The 21,900-nt window shown below is 67.4% G+C and overlaps 1 protein-coding gene across 6 annotated transcripts in view; it reads right to left on the reverse strand.

Moving 5' to 3' along the window:
• Nucleotides 1-2,918: 2,918 nt before the first annotated feature.
• SYT7 (synaptotagmin 7) overlaps nt 2,919-21,900 on the reverse strand; it is a 31,705-nt gene continuing 12,723 nt past the window's right edge. Inside the window, exons 2-13 of one of the 6 annotated variants that reach the window (XM_049820330.1) lie at nt 21,277-21,380; nt 18,944-19,023; nt 17,024-17,155; nt 16,203-16,418; nt 12,674-13,042; nt 10,608-10,733; nt 7,475-7,610; nt 6,685-6,955; nt 6,092-6,261; nt 5,467-5,581; nt 5,187-5,386; nt 2,919-3,832 (exon numbers count right to left, since the gene is read on the reverse strand). In XM_049820330.1, the coding sequence (XP_049676287.1) occupies nt 3,728-3,832; nt 5,187-5,386; nt 5,467-5,581; nt 6,092-6,261; nt 6,685-6,955; nt 7,475-7,610; nt 10,608-10,733; nt 12,674-13,042; nt 16,203-16,418; nt 17,024-17,155; nt 18,944-19,023; nt 21,277-21,380 (2,024 nt within the window). In that variant the 3' untranslated portion in view covers nt 2,919-3,727. Of the gene's footprint in view, nt 3,833-5,186; nt 5,387-5,466; nt 5,582-6,091; nt 6,262-6,684; nt 6,956-7,474; nt 7,611-10,607; nt 10,734-12,673; nt 13,043-14,094; nt 14,214-16,202; nt 16,419-17,023; nt 17,156-18,943; nt 19,024-21,276; nt 21,381-21,900 lie in introns of those variants that run through there. The other 5 variants (XM_049820331.1, XM_049820332.1, XM_049820333.1 and 2 more) reach the window with 5 other exon arrangements.

Here is a 21,900-nt window from a genome sequence, read left to right on the forward strand (position 1 = left end):
GCCCCCATTGGCACCCCAAATCTGGGCAGGGTCCCAGTACGCTCCTGGGAATCACCTCCCAGCAGAACCACCGCTTGAAGGCACCTCACCTTGAGGAAGAGCTTCTTGCTAGGGCTGCTCTTAATGAACCCTCATTAATTGCCCTCGTTAACTGCCCTCGTTAGCAGCCCCAACCCTGCAGCCCTTGCAGGTTGGCCAAGTGGCTTTCCTTGTCCCCTCCCTTTGCAGGGACCCTTCAGAGTGTTTTGTCACCCCCTTGGCATGTGCCCCCTCCTCTAGGGGGACCTCAGGCATGGCCTGTCCCATCCTCCCCTCTCCTTGTGCATGCGGTGGGGGGGTGATCGGTGCTGGGGAGGGATGCTCAGTGCTGGGGGGATGCTTAATGCCTGGGGTGGGATGCTCAATGCTGCGGGGGATGCATGGTGCCGGGGGTGGGATGCTTGGTGCCGGGGGTGGGATGCTCAGTGCTGGGGGCATTCTCAGTCTGGGGGGGATGCTCCGTGCTGGGGAGGGATGCTCAGCCAGGTGCAGGTGACACTGACCCCTGTCCCCACTCGGACCAGCGCTTGCCGTGGGTACAGCTGCTGGGGGAGCGCAGGAGCCATCCCCCACATCCCCCCGAGCCCAGAGACGAGTCACGCTGGCAGTTACTGACTGTCCTTTATTACCGAGAACAGGGGCTGCCTCCAGAAAACGAGGGGCCCCGCTCCCCAAAAATAGGATTCTGCAAAGAAGGCGCCCCGACCCGCGCGCCCCGGCCCTCGCCCTCCAGCCTCCCCAGCGGCGCCAGCCCCGGCCTCTGCTGCCGTTATTAGAAAAGGGGGCAGCCCGCCACGGCCACCCCCACGCAGCAAAGCCACCGGCAGCGGGGTGGCATCGCCAGCCGGGCATCCCTTTGCTCCAGCTGCTTGTCAGCCGGTCTGGGCTTTTGTCTTGATTTTTTTTTGTCTTTTTTTTTTTTTTTTTTTGTCTTTTTTTTTTTTTCCTGTTTTTCTGTATTTTACACACCAGTTGGATGTTACCATCACATGAAGAAGAGAGATACCTGAACAAGATAACGGCTAAGAGCTCTAGAGTTAAAAATGAACACACAAGCCCCGGGGAGCCGACCGCAGACAAGAAATCCTTCCCGGAGGAGCGAGGTGCCCGAGGGGCGACGGGTGGGTACCCAGCTTGGCACAGCCCCGCCGGCACTTGGGCTGCCCCTGCCCACGGGGAGCCCCCGCAGCTCGGGGGGCCCCGGCACAGCCCGCCGCAGTGCCCGACCTTGGGGTGCCCTGGTCCTGCCACCCCTCGGCTCCAGCCCCTTCCCCAGGCATGTAAATCTCTTCTTTTATGTTAAAAAAAGAGAGAATATGATAAAAATACAAATGTCCCTAAAAGCATTATTATTACTGTAGTAGCAGTATTATGACTTCTCTCCAGATTGTCCAAAATCGTCTAAAGAGGGACTGCGGGGGCTGGCGAACCCTTCCCGGCTGCAGCCATGGGACGGTCCCGCTGCCACTGTGTCCCCAAGTGGCTTGTCCCCCCCCATGGCCCCCGGGGGGGACAGGGATGTCCCCCTCGGCAGGAGAAGGAACAAGCAGCCAGGCACCCCGAGGACTTTTTGGGGGGGGGTTCTGGTGCAGGCTCCCCCCCCGCCCCGTACTAGCGGAGAAAGCCCATGGAGCACCTTGGGGGCTCAGTGGGTGCCCACCCCAGCACCCCGTAACCCTGTGCAGCCCGGCGGGGTGGCATTAACACCCACGGAGCCGTGCCTATTGCGGGGTGCGCGGGGTGCCTGTACACGGGCTGGGACACGGGGTGGCACGGGGACGACGACGGTGACGGGGCGAAACACACTCACTCACCAAACCCAGGCTCCCGGTTGTACACAGCCCCCCCACTGCCCCCCCCAGGGGACAGCCCGTGGCCTCGGTGGCACCCAGGGTGGGGGGGGTTGGCTCGGTGACACCCTGCATTGGGGTGTCGGTGTCCTCCCCATGGGTGCAGGAGGGGTGAAGGGGGGGGGGGGGTGTCAGGAAGACTGAGGATGGGGGGACCCTTGGCCAGGCAGGGTGGCTCTGGCACACCTTTGGGTGTCCCTGCGCCCACGGGTGGCCGTGCCCTACCTGAGATGGCTGCGGAGGCGGCAGCCCCCACCTCTCCCCTCCTCCGGGAGGGCTCGGCCGATGCCCCTCTCCGTTCAGAGGGAGCCCACGAGGTTGGGGGCTGACGATGCCCCCACCCCGGCCAGCCTGGAGGGGCTCTGCTTACCCGGCATGGGGACGAGTGGGGCACCCTGGAAGCCCCCCCAGGAGGACACGGACACATGCTGGCCACCGTGTCCTCGCTTTTGGCCAGTCCCGGTGCAAAAAAGGGACGCCGAGAGGCACCGGTGTCACTTGGGATGGGAAGGGACGCCCCAGCGCTGCTGTGGTCTTGCCAGGACCCTCGTCCATCGCGGCGAGCCACCGCCGACCCCGCCAGCGTAGGGAGGTGGGGAGGACCCAAAGGACACGATGCCGCTGGGTGACCCCATCTGTCACCCACCCCCCCCCCCCCCCTCAAGGAGCTGCGCCAAGCCCCTGCGCCCCGTGGGGCTCCCAGGTGGGTCTGTCCCCTGGGGAGCGGGCAGGGGTCCGACACCGTGCATCCCGGAGGGAGAGCCGACAGGGAGATACGGGCACGGTGGGGATGCTGCTGGCACCGCTCCTGCCAGGCTTGGCTGGCCCCGGGAATGCCACGTGCCCAGGATGGGGACAATGGCACTTGCTCCATCTCTTAACCCCCAGGGACCCAGGGCTGGGTATGGGGCTCACGGGGGTCCCGGACCAGCCCCGGTGCCTGGGTCAGCCCGGCTGGAAGGGGATGCTCTGGGGCTCAGCATCCCACCCTGGGAGGGGGCTACCGCCTGGTTCGAGGCCAGTCCCCTGGCTGGCCCGTGGGGACATGCCCAAGGTGGGGGTAACGGGGGAGGAAGAGCTGGGTTGGGGGCAGGATGGGGGGGGTCCCTACATGGGATATGACCCCCAAGACGGGGTTATCAACCTCCCGCTCCCACCGAGCCCCAAGACGGTAGTAAAGCATCAAACCCGGCTGAAGGCAGTGCACAAATGAGCCTGCTTTGGCTAACGAACTGTGTCATGGCTTCCGATCCCAGGAGCCCGCGCCTTGGCCCGGGGAAGGGGGCTGCCCTCTCCTCCTGGGTGCCCCCCGCCCCGTGCCAGCCCAGCACAGCCGGGGGGCTCGGGGAGGGCGGCGGGGATGAGGCAGGGCATGGGGGGGGGGCTCTGCGGCCCCGCTCGGGCGACGCTGACGGCTCGGAGAGGTTTTATTGAGCTGAAAGGGGAGGGGAGTTGGGGGTCCCTCTTGCACCTGCAGCCTGGCCCCCTGAAATGGCGGGGGGGGAGGCTGGGGAGGGGCAGGGGGGCTCCCAGGGACCGGGGCTGGAAGCACTCGCAGAAGTCCTGCCCGGTGGTGGGGATGGGGATGGGGATGGGGGGGGGGTCATCGCTTCTGGCACCCTTCTGGGCCGGGGGTCCTGGGCGGCTGCGTGCCCCCCACGCCCCAGCACCAGGGAGAGGCAAAAGCGGGGGGCTGGGGGGCTCCGTCCCCCTCCTACCGCAGGGTCCCCGCGAGCCGGACCGCTGTCCCGCCGATCCCTCGGCTCCTCGCCGGGAGCCCTGTGGAGGGGTGACGGGGGCTGGGAAGGGGGAACCCCGGCCCCTCAGTCCTGGGGTGCTCAGGCTTTCAGCTGGTGCCACTGCGCCACCGCCTGCCGGGGACGGGCGATCATGTCCTTCCAGTGCTTCACCTCCCCGGGGCCGCTCTTCCAGGACAGGTAGATCTGCGGGAACAGGCAGCCCTTGGACCCACGGCTCCGCTCCCGGCCCCTCCAGCCCCATCCCGCTCCCCAGTCCTGCCGCCTTCGTCCCCCCCCGACCTCCTACCCTCCCTGCTCCCCCAGGCACGCGCCACCAGCCGTGGGCACCAGCCCTGGGCTCCGCGCAGCGCTGGGCTATTTTTATCCATCGATTTTCCATACGGCGACGCGGAAAACCGCCCGTGCCAACCCTCCTCGCAGCTGACAGCTCCGGGAGCCCGTGCCGCTGCTCCAGCTAAGCGGATCGCAGCGCCGGAGCGGGGCTCGCTGCTAATTATGCAATCAAAAGTGATTAGCAGGCTGCTGGCCACGGTGGGGCGGCCAGGGCGTGAAGGGCACGCTCGTCTCCTCCGGCTCCGCCGCCGGCAGCTCCGCTTTGCTCTCGTGTCGCAACATTCCCGGCAGCTTTCATGCAAAGCGGAGACATCGTGGGCACTGTCTGTCCATCCGTCCATCCGTCCCGCCGGGTGGCATTGGGCTTTGGGCGCAACCGTGCCCGTGCCACCAGTGATGTCCCCTCTGGGCTGTGCCCACGCCGGGGACGCCGGCATCTCTGCCCCTCTCCGGCAGCCCACAGTGCCGAGCCGCTGTGGCCGCCCCCTCCCAGGTTTATCCCAATTACGTGTTTGCTTGATCACAGCGCTGCATTTGGGGATCATCGATTCTCTGCGGTGAGCAGTAATAACAGAGATTACTGCGCTCGTTTGTCATCGTTACCCTAACGAGCGGAGAGCTGGGCGGTTTTAAAGTATATCAAATCGAGAGGGGATGAATTCCTCCGTTCCTGTCATCGGGAGGCGGTGGGTAATCCCAGCGCGGGGACAGGGGCTGTGGTCTGTCCAGTGGCAGACACGGACCCCAGGGACCCCCCGGCTGAGTTCCTGCTCTCCCGCAGCCGGGGACGGTGCCGCTGCGGCGCAGTGGGGGAGCTCCGGCTCTACCTGCCGCCGCGGCACACGGGAGCCGTCAGGCACTTCGATTTTTGCCTCGCTATAAATAGACTTTTGGCAGGTTGAAGCTCACCCCGGTGCAGGCTGTGCCGCAGCATGGCGTGGTGGAAGGCGCAGGGCATCGCCACGCTGGACTGGGGCCACCGCATCGTCTCCCGGCTTGTGCGGGGTGAGTCCTCGCCGCCGCACACCGCGGCCGGCACCGGAGATGGCCGGGGAAAGCCAGCACGAAGGGTCCCCGCCACGCTCGACCTTCCCCTCCAGCTTGAGATGGCACCAGTAGCCATCAGGCAGGGACCTGGCTGTCCCCCGGCTGCCACCCCTCGGCAGGACACATTGCTGGGGTCCCCCCCAGCCGCGGGACCCACCTTGCCGATGACGTCGTTGCGGCTCAGCCTGTCCTTGTCCATGACGGTGATGACGATGGTCGTCTCGCGCAGCCGCTCCGTAGGGATGTCGAAGGCGAAGGACTCGTTGAAGACGGGGTTCAGGCACCGCTTCATGACCACTGTCTTCTTCTTCTCCACCCGCTTGTCCTTGTACATCAGCCACACCTTCACGTAGGGGTCTGGGGGGAGAGGAGAGGCTCTCAGCCCTGGCTGGGCGTCGGGCAGCGAAGCCCAGCATGGCAGGAGCCAGAGCTCGTACCTGACGTGCCCCCGATGTCCATGGCTTTGAGGTTACGCGCTTTGATGATGTTCACCACGATGGAGTTGGCGGAGGGGTTGTAGCACAGCGACAGCAGCAGCTCCCCACGGCTTCCCTGCGGGACCCGGGGAGGTCGTTAGGTGGGCACCCCAAAAAACACCCGCCTCTTGCTGCGGCACCCAGCCCAAGCCCTGACGGGACACCCAAAGCCCCCATGTCCCACCACGAGAGCGGGGTGCTGGGCTGGGATCACCCCAGAGCTGTCCCAAGGGTGGACTTTGGGGCTGCATGGAAAATCAGGGCGGGAGGAAACAGGGCCACCCCCAGTGGGACATTTTCTGGTCTTGCTGGAGGCAAGAAAAAAAAGAAAACTTTCATTTTAGGCCTACCCGCAATGGCTTGTTTTGACCCAAAATGAGACACTGGCTTTGGGCCACTTAGTGCCTTAATATAAAGATTTGGGAAGAGAAACTTCTCCGTCGGGTGTCAAACCTTCTCGCAAAGCAGAAAATATCCCCATTGGGGTAGCAAGAGGGTGGTGGTCCCATCGGGACGCCACAGGGACAGGGGGTAGCCTGCCCTCGAGGACTGTCCCCAGGGGGTGGGAGGGGGAGCGGGGCCTTACGCTGCCGTCGCTGCACGGCTTCAGGTCCTTCCAGAAGGTCTGCATCTGGGTGAGGTCCACCTTGTTGAGAGGGATGGACACCTCCCCGATGGGGTCGTTGCGGCTGAAGCGGTCATAGTCCAGGACCTGGAGGTACAGCACCCGCTGCACCACTTTCTCGTAGGGGAACCCTGTGCCAGAGACGGAGGGAGGGGACGAGGAACCGTCACGGCCGTGCCGAGCAGCGCCTGGTGCCGGCACCGGTGCCGGCGCTGCCCTGCCCTGCCCGCGCTGATGGGGAGATGTTGGTAGCAGGGCAGCGGATAGGGAGCAGACCGTGGCACGAGTGGCTGGTGGCAGATTATTTCCCAGGTGTGCACCCACCCATGGGTGCCTCCTGGGGTGGGAAGGATCCTCCCCCCGTGTCCCGTTTATGGGATGCGGAGCAAATACCTCCAACCTGGCCTTGACGGCTTTGGCCAACCCGTCTCATCACCGATGGCCACCATGCTGGCAGCTCAAGCTGAGCTGGTCCAGCCCAGGAGGGAGGATAGAGGGGTCCCACGACCGCTCCGCTCCCACCCCAGTCCACTCCAGTCCATCCCAACCCCTACCTTCAAAGAGGAAGGTCTCGTTCCAGTGCGGGTTGAGGTTCTTCCGCTTCACCTTGGTCTCCAACTTGTGCTTCTTGTCGGGGAGCAGGTAGATCTTGACAAAGGGGTCGCTGGTGCCGCTGAAGTCCTTGGCCGGCAGCTCCTGCGCCTTCATGATCTTGACGGTCAGAGTGGACTCCTGGAAGTTGTAGCCGACGCTGAACTGGATGCGACCCAGGTTCTCCCGGCTGATGCCATCGTGGCCCTCGTCGTCCTCGGAGCCTGGGGAGAGCTGGGGGGAGAAGGGTGGTAAGCGCGGCACCAGGGAGCCGGCGGGGGACCACCAGCGGGGTCTGCACATCCCCGTCCCCCCCCCGTTTCAGCACCCGAACTCGGTTCACACCAGCACCCGACCCCCAGCCCCGCGAGCTGTCAGAGGGCATCAGCCTCTCCCCAGCTCCCCGCCATCGCCTCAGACGACTCCTGGCTCCGCGCCATGCATCCCGGGGACGAGAAGCGCATATTAGCCAAATTCCTCCTGACAGCCCGTCCCTCACGTCTCCGGCACCGTTCCCTCACGCCGGCCCTGGGGGGACGGCCGCATCGCCTCGGCTGAGCCGGAGCTGTGCCAGCTGCGGCGCCCGGCTGTGACGGAGACTTGGCAGAGCTGGCTGCGATGTGCCGGAGTGCTTGTGGCACAGGGCGGGCGTGGGGAAGAGCCGGGGGACGGGCAGGAGGAGACACCGGGGCAGTGCCCAGGGTGGGATGCCATCCCCGGGGAGCTCATCCCCAGTGCACCCCATCCACCCACCATGAGCATCTCACTGGTCAGGGAGTTGACCAGGTCGGAGACGGAGGAGCGTGGCTCCGTCTTGCGGTCGGACTCATCGTGCGGTGGCTGCCCGGGCACCGGCGCCGCGTTCACTGCCTTGCCACCGGCCGGCAACCTGGAGAAAGAGAAGCAGTGCCTTTTAGAGGAGAGGGGCCGAGAGCCAAGGGCGAGACAGCGAGGGGCTTCCCGGGCACCCTCTCCCAGCGGATGCCGCGCCTGGGCTGTGCCGATGGAGGCTGCCGGCTGGGACGCGGGCAGAACAGGGCTGCGGGAATGCCCGGGGCTGTGATGCCGGTGGCTGCGTGCCACCCGCTGCAGCCCACCAGCCTCCCCGCACAGAGGGACCCTGGCCGGTGCGGGCGACTGGTTCTGCCTACGCCGCCACCAGGCAGGGCTGGGTGCCAGCCGGTGCCCTGGGACCCGCGGCACGGCACCTCAGAGCACAGCAGCAAGTCCCACGTCCCCCCGGCCACGTCCCAACCCCGGTGGCCGCAGAGCCCGCGGTGATGCCGGGGACAGACGCCCGTCCCCGCGGCTACCCGGTTCCCACCAGCACCTACGGCTTTGGCTGCGCCTCACCCACGCGCAGCCCCTTTCCACCCCGGCACGGGGCCGGGTGCTTAGCTGACCCATGGGCGCTTCGTGCTGCGGCGTGGGCTCGGTGCCCGGTGCTAACCGCCACCCTTTCCTTCTGCCATCGAGACCCCCCCCCGCTCCCGGTGCCCCGCAGCCAAAACCGCTGCTCCGGCTGTCCCCGCACACCCTGGCTGGAGAAGCTGGGTCTGGAGGGGCCGTGCCGGCGGCTCCCGGTGGGCATGGTGCCGGGGAGGGAGAGACCCGGCGAGAGGGTGGGCAGCCGGGAGCTGCGGCGGGCACACAGACAGCGCAGCGATGGAGGCGGGCGGGCACAGACCGAGGCCGCGCTGCCACGATGCACGGGGACAAGAGGGGACACAGGCACATGGCGGCAGGGATGGGGCAGCCCTGGGTGGCTCCTGCGGTGCAGACAGACCCAAGAGGGAGGGGATGCGCACACAGACAGGCACCCCACGCTGCGCCCCACGCTCCCACCCACCGCGGCTCCTGCCTGAGCCGAGACACGGTGATAAACCGACAGACGGACCGACAGGCGCAGCGCTGCCGGGACACGCACACACACACACACGGACACATCACGGTGGGCAGCACGCCGCCGGCACGGCCCCCGGCGTCGCGGCGGGCTCAGCGGGCAAAGCCACAACGCATGCCACGAGACACCCACCGACACGCCAAGCACACGCAGACACGCGCCGATGGAGACGCTGCGGGGGGACCTGGGGGCGGTGGGGACGGAGGCACGGGGCGGCCGCCCTCTCGCACACCCACGCATACGCGGCTCGCCCGCCCCGGCGGGACGGCACCCAGGGAGGACCGGAGAGCCTGAGGTAGCTGGGGAGGCAAAGTCAGGTTAAAAACAGAGCAAAAATGAAGGCGGAGGAGCCGGTGGTGGGGCCTGCTGGGCGAGGAGGCACCAGGGGAGCCGTGGATGCCGGGGCGGTGGGATGCACCGGCGGAGGTCGCGGGCAGCGAGAGAGAGAGAGAGCGGGAAAGAGCAAGAGAGAGGAGGAGTAGCATCGTCCACCGCCGGCCTGCCGGGAGGGAAAGGGGAGAGAGGAGCGGGATGAATGGACGGACGGAGAGCGGTTAGTCGCCGGGACAGGAGACACGCCGAGGTGCTGGGCTGGAGCCGCCGGGGACGGGCTGGAAGGAAGAAGCTGAGAAACGGGGACGGAGGAGACGTTTTGAGGCAGAAGAGCGGGCGGCCGGCAGCGCCGGGTGGGCAGGCGAGGGCGGAGGGTGCCGGAGCTCATCCCCTCCACCGGCCAAACCCACCGCGTCCCGCGGGGCCCGAGGGAACGGGGAGCGGGAGGGAGATGGAGGCGGGGAGGCCATGCGGGTGCCAGGATGGCTCTTTCGGACCAGCGAGCTGGCGGGAAGCGTGGAGCAGGGTCTTGCTGCGGCACAGCCACCCACCCCCCGTGTCCGGCACCCAGCGTCCCCCGTCCCATCGCCCGGCACGGGACAGCCGGCACGGTACGGCACGGCGGCCGGTGCTCCCGGCGGGGACCGGCTGCGCAGCGCGACGCCGGGGAGGGAAGTGCTAAAAGATGGAGCGAAACCAAGCCGAGCAGGGTAAAAATAGCCGGTGGGCGAGAACGGTGCCAGTTCATTAACACGCCGAGCATGCGGGGAGGCAGCGCCCGCCGGCTTCACACCTCCTCCCCGCTCCGGAGGGGATTAACACCCCTCTCCCGGCAGCGTGGGGCCCCTCTGCTCCTGCCAGCCCTCGCCGACGGCCGCGGCTGAGAGCTGGCTGGGCTCTGGTGCCGGTGCCAGATGCGGCGCTGAGCCTTCGGAACCCGGGGAAGGCAGGGAGCGGCCGGAGGCGAGGGGCTTGCTTGGAAGAGAAAGGGAGGGGAGGGGGTAATGCGTACGTCCCCTCCTCTGCCAGCCTGTGGCGTTTGCTCTGCCCCCCCCGGTCAGCCTTGGGGTTCGAGCAAGGGCTGAGGACATGCCACCGCAGGGATGTCCCCGCGTCCCCGGGGGAGCTGCCGGGCTGCAAACGTCCCCGCCGGGCTGGAGGTCGCGGCAGCGCGGTGCGCGAGACATGCGCTGGGACGGGACGAGGCTCAGCTGCTGATGCGGCATCACCGGGGCGTCCCGTCCCACCCCCCCCCCCCAAACTTGTCCTCCCCTGCACCCCGTTCTCCTCCCGGCACAGGGGTTCTCCCTTGCCCTGCGCCCCGCTCCCGAGCGTGTGCCCCCCCCCCAGCATGCAGCCAGGGCGGGGGGGGGCTGGTGGCCGGGGGATGGCAGGAGGGAGAGGGCAGGGAGGGAGGAGGAAGGGATGGGGGTCCTCTCGGTGCCGCCGCTCCGGAGGCAGAACCGCGGGTGCCGGCAGGGGAGAGCCGCAGATGTCACCGTGCCCGCTGGGCCACCCTGTGCCGCTCCAACCTTCGCGCTCCACGAGGCCAGCCTCCTCCTCCTCCTCCTCCTCCTCCTCCTCCTCCACCCTGGGTGAGGCCCTCGTCTCCTCCTCCTCCTGCGGGACTGCCCTCGTCCTCGCTCATACCTCTTGTCCCCCTGAGCGTTCGGCTGGTTCGGCTGCGTCCCAGCGGGTTGCAGGTCGGGGATATTGGCAAAGTCATCTTGCTCTGAGAGTCCCAAAACCAGGGATAACACCACCATCCGGCCTTCCCTGCCCAGGCGGCCCCGCAGGCGGCGGGAAAGAGAGAAAGAGAGAAAGGAGAACACAGCATCAGGCAGGGAACCGGCAGGAGCGGCGGCACCCCGCGGTCCCCCCGACGGCGAGGGGGGGACCCCGGCTCTGCCCGCCGACCCCTGCGCGGGAGACGATGGCCGGGATGGGCGCGGAGGGCTGTGGGGAGAAAGGCGTCAGCTCCGGCGAGCCCGGCACACGTGGGTACCACCGCCACCCCTCTCCTCCGCCGGTCCAGGCGGGGAGGATGCCGAGGTCCTGCCGAGGGGGGAGAAGGTGCCCGGAGGGGCTGGGGACGAGGGACGGTGAGAAGGGAGTGAGGTCCCAGCATCCTTCCCTGGAGGAGGAGATGGCGGTGCCACGGCCGAGGCTCTTTGCCCCCTTTCTGGCGCTGCCGGCGCAGCCTCCCCGGGGGCCCGTAACCGCATTTACGCCACGGTGCCGGGCAGGCGGGCGGGAGGGTAAACAGAGGAAAGAGCAAAAGCAAAGTTAATGGCTTTGGAAAGCGGCGGTGGTAAATGGCAGCGGCTCCTCCGCGGGCAAACGGCACACCGGCTCGGCACGTCCCGGCTCTGTGGCTGCTCCCCCCCCCTCGCCAATTAAGGCTGGAACCAGCGCCGATGCTGGGTAAACAGGGAGGAACGTGACCCTCGGGATGGCTAACGAGCCACATCTCGACATCGGGAAGCCGGCAAATGGAGCCGGCGAGCAACCTCTTGGTGGGATAAGGCAGAGGTGGCACGGTGCAGGGCAGGCAGAGCCGAGAAGGGCACCGACCGGCTGGCGGTGAGGGGGGGGCGGTCACGGCCGGTGCTAGCGCTGGGAGGGGACCCCGGGGTGCCCCTGCCTGCCTGGAGGAAGGTTCAACCAACCCTCTCTCCAGGACTGCCTGCGCAGGCAGGAGCGGGGTGGGCAGCCAAACTTGTGTCTCTCATGGACTTTCCCACCTAACTGTGATGAAGAAGGTGCTGCGCTGACTCACACGAGGGCAGGATCAGGCCTGTCCCCCTCCCAACCCCGAGCACTACCAGCCTGCGGGAAGCACAGCCGGGACCCGAGCATCGCCTCTCCCTGGGTGCTGGGGGGCAAACAGAGGCCGGGAGGGAGCGGGATAACCCCGGGGAGGATGGAGGAGCAGGCGGGGGGGGGACCGGCTCCGTAGAGGAGTGACAATGTCATGTGCCGAGATACGGCGGCAGCACAGGACTCAGATTAGTCCTCGGCTTTTTGAGGTTTGAAAGCCAGCGCTGATACAGGAGATAGGGTTAAGCCAGATTAAAGATCACACGGCTCCGGCAGCTCCGAGCAGGCTGCCTCTGCGGCTCCCAGCCTGGGCGAAAGGCAGCCTGGCAGGCTGCGATATCGGGGCAGAACAGACGGTCACCCCTGCACCGGGGCCACCGCTGGCATGGCTGTGTCCCCCCCCCACCTCCCTGGGGCAATGTCACTCTCTAGGGACCACAGCGGCGGCTGTCCCACGGGCTGGAACATCCCTGAACTCCAAAGGGGATCTGAGCACCCACACCGGCCGGTGATGCGGCGGGTGATCCACGGCAAAGCCACGGGGAAAAACAAGTTGAGGGGAGCGCGTGAGACCCTTCCCTGAGCCCCCGGGTTGGGTGAGCTGCCCCTGTCCCCGGGATGGGGCCAGAGGGGACCCGGCTTTTCCCACCGGTCATGGGCAGCATTTTCCCAAGGTGGTGCCAGCTGAGCAGCCGCGCCGGGGTGAGTAAAGGAGAGAGCAGAGGAGAGAGGCATGGAGAGAGCAGAGGAGAGAGCAAAGGAGTGAGCCATGAAGAGAAAAAAGGAGCGAGCAAAGGAGAGAGCCACGGAGAGAGCAAAGGAGAGAGCCACGGAGAGAGCAAAGGAGAGAGCAGAGGAGAGAGCGATGGAGAGAGCGATGGAGAGCGCACACTTACAGGAAGGACTTCATGTCCAAGCCGCGGTTGCGGATTTGCCCCACCATGTGGTCCCAGCTGCCGGGATTGGAGCGGCTCCGGCCGCCAGCCGTCCGATGCTTGGAGCCGGCGGCGATGCCCTGGCGCGCCTGGCCGCCGCGGGAGCCCCGGGGGTTGCCGGCGCCGGCGGAGGAGCCGCTGTGGGCCTGGAGGTGGCCCAGGCTCTGGCTGGTGGTGGGCTGGCTGTGGTTGGCGCGTTGGTGCTGGCTGAGGGGCTGCTGCAGACTTTGCTGGCGCATGAGCGTGCGGGGCCTCTGGCATTTGGGGTCGCCTGCTGAGGTGGGGATATACTCAAGGGTAGTGGCTGTGGACAAGGTGGAGTCCTCGAAACTTAGGGAGAGGAAGGGCAGAGGAGAGGAGAGAAAGGAGAAGAAGGTGAAGGGGCAAAATTGGAGGAAGGAAAAGAAGAGAGTTAGAGAGAAGATGCCCCAGCGCAGGGAGCGCTCCGGCAGGGGCCAGCGGATGCAGCGACCGGTTCCTCTGCCTCTCGCCCGCGGCTCGGCCTCGCCGGCAGCGCGGGGCTCTCGCGCTGCCGCCATTTCGCCCGTCCTGCTTCCCGGGTCCCCTCCCGGGCTGCCGGCGGGGGGCTCGGCCGCGGCACGGTGGCACCCGGCCGGCTGGGTGCCCTCCTGCTCCCGCGGCTGCCGTGCAGCCGGCGCCTTCCCAGCACGCCGGCCGACCTCGTCTGCGAGCTAATTAGGCTGCTGCGTGAAGGCGAATCCCGCGGCGCCCGCTCACGTGCTGCCGGCCAGCCCGCCCCGTCCCCGTCCCCGTCCCTCCCAGCCCAGCACCCAGCCGCCAGCACCGCCGGGTCTCAGCATCCCTCGCCTCGCGGGACCGCACTGGCTGGGCGATGGAGTGGCCGAGCCCACCGTGGCCGTGGCGGGCCAGCGAGCCGGGTGTCCCCAGGGCCAAGGCAGGCTGCCAGTGGAGAGGGACGCCACTGGGGTGGGAGTCTGGCCGTGCTCCCAGCCCCCCCGCCCCGATCGTGGGATGGGGGACGATGGGGACACGGCCCCGGTGGGACTGGGAGCGTGGAGAAGCCCGGCCCTGGGCAGACGGGCTTCGTCTGGCCGGCGGAGAGGGAAGAGCAGGCGAGGGGCCGGCGGGGGAAGCGGCGATGCCCGTCGCTGGCCATGCAGCCGGCCCCGCGCCGGGGCGGCAGCACATGCGTGGCACGGCCCATGCAGCCGGGCAGGAGCCCCAGGCACGGCGCCGATGCCCAGGGCAGCCTGCAAAGCTGGTGGCTGCGAGACCAGGGGGTCAAGCCAGTGTGGCAAAAACCCTCAGGGGTCCTTGATGCATGAGGGCAGGGACCCCCCTGGGACCACCGCCCCGCCTGGCACCGGGGAATTGCCTTCAGCAGCGGCCGATGACCTTACCCCGGTCCCGGCGCTGCCTGAGGCCAGCCGGGGTGCCGGCTGAAACCGCGTGGCGAAGCTGTGCCGTCGTGCATTGCCAGCAGCGGGGGGACAGAGAGGGAGGGGGGAAGGATAAATAGCTTTAAAAAAAAAAAAAAAAAGAAAAAAAAGAGGTGAAGAAAGAGTGAAAGGTGAGAGAAAGAGAGAGAAGAGGGAGGGAAGTTGAGAGGACCGGAGAGCTGGGACGGATCTGGCCCCACGGCCGGGGCCGGAGGCACGTGGGGCACTGCCCGGGCGTTGCGCCACCCCCCCCCGCGCCTGCCGCCGACCTCCTTTCGTTTTCCTATCAAATCCTAAATTAGTTCAATTTACAACCTCTCAGTCACAGGAAACTAAATCTGGCTCCTCTCGGCCCGGCGCCAGCTGGAGGCGCGAGCTCCTGCCAGCACCGTGCCAGGCGGCAGCACGCCCTGCCCGCACGCCCTGCCCGCACGCCCTGCCCGCACGCCCTGCCTGCGCCTGTGTGTCCCCCCCGGTACCAGGGGAGGGGTACAGCAGCCGGACCCCCAGCGTGGTCCCCCATGAACACCCCCAAACCTGAAGGCTCTGCGCAAAAGAGATGCTGAAAGGCAGGATGCTTCACCGGCACCTTCCACATCCCCTTAACTCTGCCCTCGCCGCCTGCGCCAGCCCAGCGCTCTGCGGCGGCCGTCCATCCGTCGTCCGTCTGTCCGGCTTCCCAGCCCCTCGGGGCTTTGGAGCTACCAGCCAGGACAGCAGAGCCCATCGCCGCACCGGCGCTGCCCCAGCCGATGCGGCACGGTTGCCGGCACAGCCCGGCCGTGAGTCAGCGGGAGCGGAGGTGCCGAGCGGCGCGCGGGCGCGCGTCCACGGCTCTCGGCACGGCAGCTGCGCGATGCCTTTTCTTAGCCGGCCTTCGCACATCCCGCCGGAGGAGCCCGGGCTCCCAGCGGGTTTCGCTTCTCCGCAGAGACGGAGCGTGGCTGAAGGCTGCACAGCTACCCCTTTTCCTCGCCTCTCCCTCTCGCCTCCCCGCAGCTGAGACAGAGCACACCAACATCACGCCAAATGGGCGGCCGTGGCTCTGATCGCTGGGGACACCAATCTTTGGGGCTCCAGGAGGCATTTGGGATTTGTCCAAGGTGGCAGGACTGGCCTTTTGCTTTTGAAAAGGTTTTCTCCCCACCGACAAAGCTGGAAGAAGCAGCTGGGACGAGGCACGCCAGCCCTGGGGAAGCACCTTTGCCATCACCACCGACCTCTCCGCGGGTACCGGGGTCGCCGCCGGGACCTGCCGGCTGCTCTGGCGGCAGCACAGCGCTCGGGCTGCCGTGCAATCGGAGGCTGCTGCGTCCCGGCGCAGGGAACCGGAGCAGAGACCAGAAACAAAGGACGGAGCCCAGAGCCAGATAAATCACCGCCATCTCCCCCGGCAGAGCTACGGTCACTGCCAGCAGCAGAGGGTCTCGCCGAGACCCCCGCCCAGCCTGCCTGGGCCACGAGCCCTGCAGAATGCGCCAAAGCTCCGGTTTTCCCCTAAATCTGATAAACCCCCAACTCTCCCCAACTCTCCCCCGGCATCGGGTGGTGGAACCGCAAGCGAGGTGTCGGCGCCGGGTCTCGTGGCTGTGCCGTGGGTCAGCACCGTGGAGGGAAGAGGCTGGCGATGCCACGCACCATCCCTAACGGCTGCATCCCAGCGATGGGGACGTGGGAGAGCAGCCTCTGCCATCGGGCCATCACTAAGATGGTGTTCCCTGCCCCGGGGACCCTCACCGGCGATGCCGAGCTGCTTCCCACCGGCATCGGGCAAAGCCACGATGCTGGAAATGTGCCGGGGACAGCACCCGAAGGCGCTTCTCCTGCCCGGCTGGGGCTTGAGCCCCGCAGCCCCCTCCTCCGCTCCCCCCCACCAGCCGAAACGCTGCCGAAACACCGCCGGGGGAGCCTGGGCAGCTCCTCGCCTCCCTCGGCGCGGTGGGCCGGGGGAATCTCTCGGTGGCCCCCGTCCGAGCGCGGCCCGCAAAGGGGGAGCGGGTGCCCGGGCACGCCGGCAGCGACAGGGGTCCGTGCCGGGGTGCCGTGCCGGCCCGTGCGTGCTCACTCACTTGGACAGGCTGAGCTTCCCTGCGGCCAAGTGGCTCTGCACCGTGTGCCAGCGGCCTCGCGCCGCCTTCCCCGTGCCGGGCTCGCTGTGGGCAGAGACGCTGCTCCTCATGCCGTCCTCGCCGAGCCGCTGCTTCTCCCCGGGGCGGCCATCACGCTCCCCCGCCAACCCCGCGGCGGCCGATGCCGTCAGCTTGGCCCCTGATAACAGAGAGCCACTGGGCCGGGTCGGCGGCCGGACCCCCCCAAGACAGACACGAAGGGAGCCGGACGGACAGACGGACGGACGGACGTGGAAGGAGGGGGAGCCGTTTTGAGAGGGGTAGGGGGGTACGAGGGGAGGGGGAGAGAGCCGGAGGGGGACAGACGGACAAGAGACGGACAGACAGACAGAGAGAGAGAGAGAGACATCAGCACTGCAAAAGAAAAGGGGTCCTGGCCGGGGTGGGAAAGGGGGGTGTGCGCGGGGGGGCCTCGGCAAAACCGTCCAAAATAAAGGGGGGAGGAGGGCGAGGGTCAGGGCGGGGGTCCCGCTCGCCGGCAGCCCAGCCCCGGTGGGGACCCGTCCCCGCGCCGAGTGGGTGCCCCCAACGCGCAACCCCGTCCTGCGCCGCCACGAGGTGGGGGGACCCGCCGCGGCCCCGGCCGCCCCCGGGGGGGAGCGGGAAGGAGGGGTTGCTCGTCTCCATGGGGCTGCCCATGGGGTGGCGTGCGGGGAGCCCGGGAGGAGGAGGAGAGGAGCAGGAGGAGGAGGAGGAGGAAGGCGAGTGGGTGCTGCCCATATACTCACTACACGGAGCAAACCCGGTAAGGAGAGACTCACTTGAGGGAAAGCCGCGGATCACCGTACGGGGCGTAAGGTGAAATGTTTAGTATAAACTCCTTGGGAGGGTAGGAGCTCCATTTCTGCTGCACTGTGTTGTCATTGTTATTCCAAAAGTCTCTGTCTAGATCGCTACAGCGGCCGGAGACCAGGGGAGAAAGAAAAGGGAAATACAAGAGAGAGAAGCTGAATTCCTGCGAGAGGGGAGGAAAAGCAGCCCTCCGCCCCCGGAGCGCCGGGATCCTGCGGAGAGAGACGGGGCGCGCGGCTGCCCACCCCTCAGACACCGACACACACACATACACACACACGCACGGACAGACGGACGGATGGACGGAGCGGGGCAGAGCTGTGGAGAGACAGGAGTGGGCGGCTCCACCAGCTGGGAAGGAGAGAAGGATGGTGTGGGGTTAGAGAGGTGCCAGCGAGCACAGTGCCGGCACGGCGTCCCCGGCACGCGTGTCCGTGCATCCTCGGCACGTGTGTCTGTGCGTCCTCGCCTCCTCAACAGCCGGGTCCTGGAAGCGCACGCTGTTCGGTTAACCGTGACGCCGCCGCGTGTCCGAGACCCCTCTGGGTCCCCTCCTGCCGAACCAGCCCGCTGCCGGCACGGACTCTGAACCTCCTGGCTCCGGCAACCTGCCCGCAGCGCCCTGTTGCCCAGCCCGAGCTGCGTGCCAGGGGTTGCGGAGCCGAGCAGCTCCCTGCCGGCGCTGGGGGATTTGAAAAGCCTCCGGTGCCCACCCCTCACAACCCCTCGTCGATGCCCACCTGCGGCTCGGCGTTGAGCCCGGCTGCACGGACCCCGCCGGAGCTGGGGAGGGAAAGCCGCGTGTGCTGTACCGTCGGGAGGGGATGTGCCTCCCGCTCCGGTCCCAGCGCCGGTGTGGCCAGGAGCAGCTGGCCGGGCTGGGCCCGGGTGGAGGGGTGCCCGAGGTAGCCCCAGACGCCTGCACCCCAGTAACGCCCTGGGCAGGAGGCCGGGCCAGCCAAAGCAGGAGGTTTGCAATAGCCTTACTCCAGGCAGGGGCTATTTCCCTCCTGGTGGTCCGGCCCTGGCTCCCCTCAAGAGCCCTGGGGGGGTGCCGGGGGGTGCGGAGGACAGAGCTGGAGCTGGGGTGCCCAGGAGAGCCCCCCCCCCTTCGGCAGCCAACCCCCCACCTCACTCCCTACCCAGCGCCGTGAGACGCCCCGGTTCCTCTCTCCTTTCCCCATCGCATCCCCGATGCCGGTGGTCTGCAGAGCCGTGCCGGCCACGCAGGCAGCGGGGCCAGGGAGGGCTCCACCAGGGGGACAGGGCTCAGGCTTTGCGTGCCCAGACCCAAGACATCCCTGGGGACACCCGTGCCGAGGACCCCGTGGCTCCGTCTGGTCGTGCCCGCAGCTCGGTGGGTGAGCCAGGAGAGGTACCAGAGGGTGCTGGAGAGACCCACCAGCTCTCCCGGTCTCCCACAGCCCCTTTCCCACTGGGGCTGGGGGACCTGGGGACACCTCCCGTCCGTCCGTCCCACCCTGCAGGCAGCTGCAGGAGGAGCAGGGATCGGCGATGTTTTGGCACGCCGGTGGGAACCAGCCCTCGCTCGGTCTCCCCGGCAGCCCTTGCAGCCCCTGGGACAGAGCCGGGCAAGCAGCCGCTGCCAAAATCGCTCTGCCAGGGTTGGGCTGGGCACGGCCCCCTCCTCGCTGGGAGCAGAAGGACGGCCACCTCTGTCCCCAAGGAGGGATCTCCCTGCTGCTGCCGCCGGCGGGGATGGCACCCATTTGGCACTGGTCCCCAGGTGGGGAGGGCACCCACGACTCGGGGATGGCCCGTGGCAGAGGGCAGGGTGCTGAGCGGGCTGCGGCCGTGCCAGACCCGTGGGCAGAGAGGTTCCCGGCGCCGCAGCCCCCTGCCCCTCTCCCCCCTACCCTGGCACCTACTTGATGGTTTTCTTTTCACTGCGGCCTCGGCTGGAGTCCGGAGTTCCCACGGTCTCCAGGGAAGTCTTGTAACGCTTACCCTGCGGAGAGGAGAGGGGATTTCAGGGGGCAGCAGGGACACCCCCACCGCACCGGCAGCGGCAGAGGACAGGGATGGGAGCCGCCGGGGCTGCACCTCCATCAGCTGGAGGGTTTGACCTGGATTCTGCCCTTTTCCCTTACAGCATCCTGGTCGCCAAGCTCCATCCCATCAAGCCGGGCAGCAAAACTCCCGATAGCTTCATCCCTTGGCCCTTACGAGCCACAAAGGCACCGGGGAGATGCTGGCCTGGCCATCCTGGCTCCCGGGCACCGTCCCCAGGGGGCTGGAGGGCAGAGGGGGGGCTCGTGCCCTGCGTCGCCCCAAGGACAGAGCAGCAGCCACCGCCTGCGTACCCTTCCACAGCCTCACCGGGGGAGGAGCGGGTAATTTTAGGATTAATTGAACCTGAATTAATTGAGTTCACCTTCCCCACCGAAAGGGAAGAGCTGCCATATGATAATGAAGCAGGCGCTCGCTCCTAACTGGGACTTGTAATCAGGGCACTTCACTGTGATTTCCGACGGCGGGTTCGGCGTGCTGCTCCGATCCAGGGCGGACAAGAGCACAATTAATGCCAATTAGCAAACGATTAGGAGCGGAGGCTGCTTCGCGCAGGTGCTGGGAGGCCGAGCTGGGATGGGAGCAGATGCCGGAGCGGGCTGGGGTCGCGGACCAGCCCTCCCACCACGGTGGCCCTGGACCTGCGAGCCAGCCCTGTGCGGAGCCTGCCCGTGAAACAGAGAGTATTTCTCCCTTCTCCTTCCCCCCAGCCTCATCACCTCCGCGCGGAGCCGGCTCCCCGGCACTACTGCGTCAAAGAACTCCCTGCGCCCTCGGCACGGGTGTCCTTGGGCAGCGGGGGGCTCGTCCTGCCGGGAGCTGCAGGGATGCCGGATCTCCTTCTTCCTTGCATGCCCACAGGCTAATCCTGCCGGGAGGCACAGGAATGCCCGACCTCCTTGGACCCCCATGGGCCACCTTGGAGGGAGTCAGCCCTGAGCCCTCGTGCTCAGCGTTGTCCCCAGCCGGCCACGGCGGAGGGCTTGTGGGGACACGGCAGCAGCGGCTGCTGGCCCATGCTCTCCCAGCACTAGCCAACCCGGGGCTGCCGCGCGGACGCAGACGGGGGCCAGCCCGGCAGGCGCTCGGCGAGTTTGGCCGCGGTTCCTACGCAGCCGTTCCAGCTCCGCGCGCCGTCGAGGGCCGGCCGGGACGCGCTTTTCCATTCCCAGCCTGAACGCCTTCCTAGCCAATTTATACTTATTTGTTCCTTTGCCAGCTTCGTCCTTCAGCACAATCCGCTCTTCTCCTCCCCGGTGCTTAACCCTCCGCCACCTCCCTCTCCAGCCTGCCCTTCCCTGGGTGGCACCAGCCGGGTTTGGAAGCCCCTTTCCCACCCGCCTCCCCTCCCCGCACGCCGCGGCGGGTCCCACCACCTCCACGCTGCCTCGTCCCCACCGGATCCCCCTCTCCCCTTCCCAAGGGAACGCTGCCTTCCCACGGCTCGGGGGGAAACCGCCGGCATCGCCGGGGTGGGCATCTCCCGCACGGGAAGAGCTGCTGCCATCGCAGCACTTGACCCAGATTTGAATCTGATGGAGAAGGAAATGTGGCCGAGCACGCGGCCGGATCCTGGTGCCGGGCTTGCTCCGGGAAGAGGAGGAGGAGGAGGAAGGCTGCAGGGCAGGATGGAGCGTTGTCCCAAGCCAAAGGCCCTCCCGCTGCAGTGGGGCTCGGGGAGGGAAGCCGGGTGCCCCGGGGGTGTTGGGGGGCTGGGCTGGGGGGCGCAGCGGGCGGTGGGGCCAGTTTACTGGTGCCCGGTGCTGCCGGGGACAGGCTGGCTGCCTTCCCGCGAGGCTCTTCCAGGCAGGAGCGAGCCCAGCAGGACAGGGGCCAGATCGTTACCGCTCGTCACAAATATATATATATGTATTTGGAAACTTCCCTTTATGCCGCACAAACAGTTTCGCCCAAACATTTAATTATCACATCTCCTAAAGAGCAAAATAAAAGCTGCAGCCGCCACCCGCCGCAAACCGCTCTCGGCAACTGCCTCTGCCTGCCGGCAGCCCCGCTGCCCCGGTGATGGGCATTGCCCCCCACCCAGCGGGACCCCCACCCCAGCCGTCACCCAGGGGCAAAGGGTGGCCGGCACCCCCGTCGCAGCACACCCCAGGACCCCGGGAAGGGAGGAGGGATGCCCTGTACCCACTCCCCACCCCGGGCACCCAGCCGTCGCGGGGACGCTTACCAGTTTGCGCTGGCACCACTGGCAGATCCCGCAGAGGACGATGGTGACGCTAAGGCTGACGGTGATGATGGCTGAGACGAGGAGGACGTCGCGGGAGGGAGCCCCTGCGGGGAAGCAGAGCAGAGCCGCCGCTCAGCGAGGGGACAGGGAGGGGGCTCGGGGGTGTCCCTGGGGTGGGCATGACTGCGGCACCCTACACAGCACCCAGGGAGAGCTGGGCAAGAACAGGGAAGGGCAAACAGGGGGAATGTGGTCCAGCTAACAGGCTCCAACCCCGTCATACGAAACACCCCGGCACGGTGGTGTGTCGTCGTCCCCCGCCAGCCCCTTCTGCTGTCTCCGGGCTCCCGGTGGGATGCCCAGGGCTCCCAACGCTCCCCGGGAGCTCAGGTCGGAGCAGAGCAAAGGCTTTAATCTCTGCCGGCACCCTGGGAGCGCTGGCGTGTCCGGCAAAGGTCACAGCATCACCACGTGCCACCCGCAGCTCCTGCCACGGCGTCTCAGCACCACGGCTGTTGTTTTGCGTTGCTTCCCCTTCCCCTCTGCCCTCCTCATCGCCAACTCTTCCCCTTGCCCATCCCTTCCCCTTTCCTCTTCCCCTTCCTCTTTGCCTTCCTAATGCCC

The sequence above is a fragment of the Accipiter gentilis genome, chromosome 17 (genome assembly GCF_929443795.1).
Source record: "Accipiter gentilis chromosome 17, bAccGen1.1, whole genome shotgun sequence".
Classification (NCBI taxonomy): Eukaryota; Metazoa; Chordata; class Aves; order Accipitriformes; family Accipitridae; genus Astur; species Astur gentilis.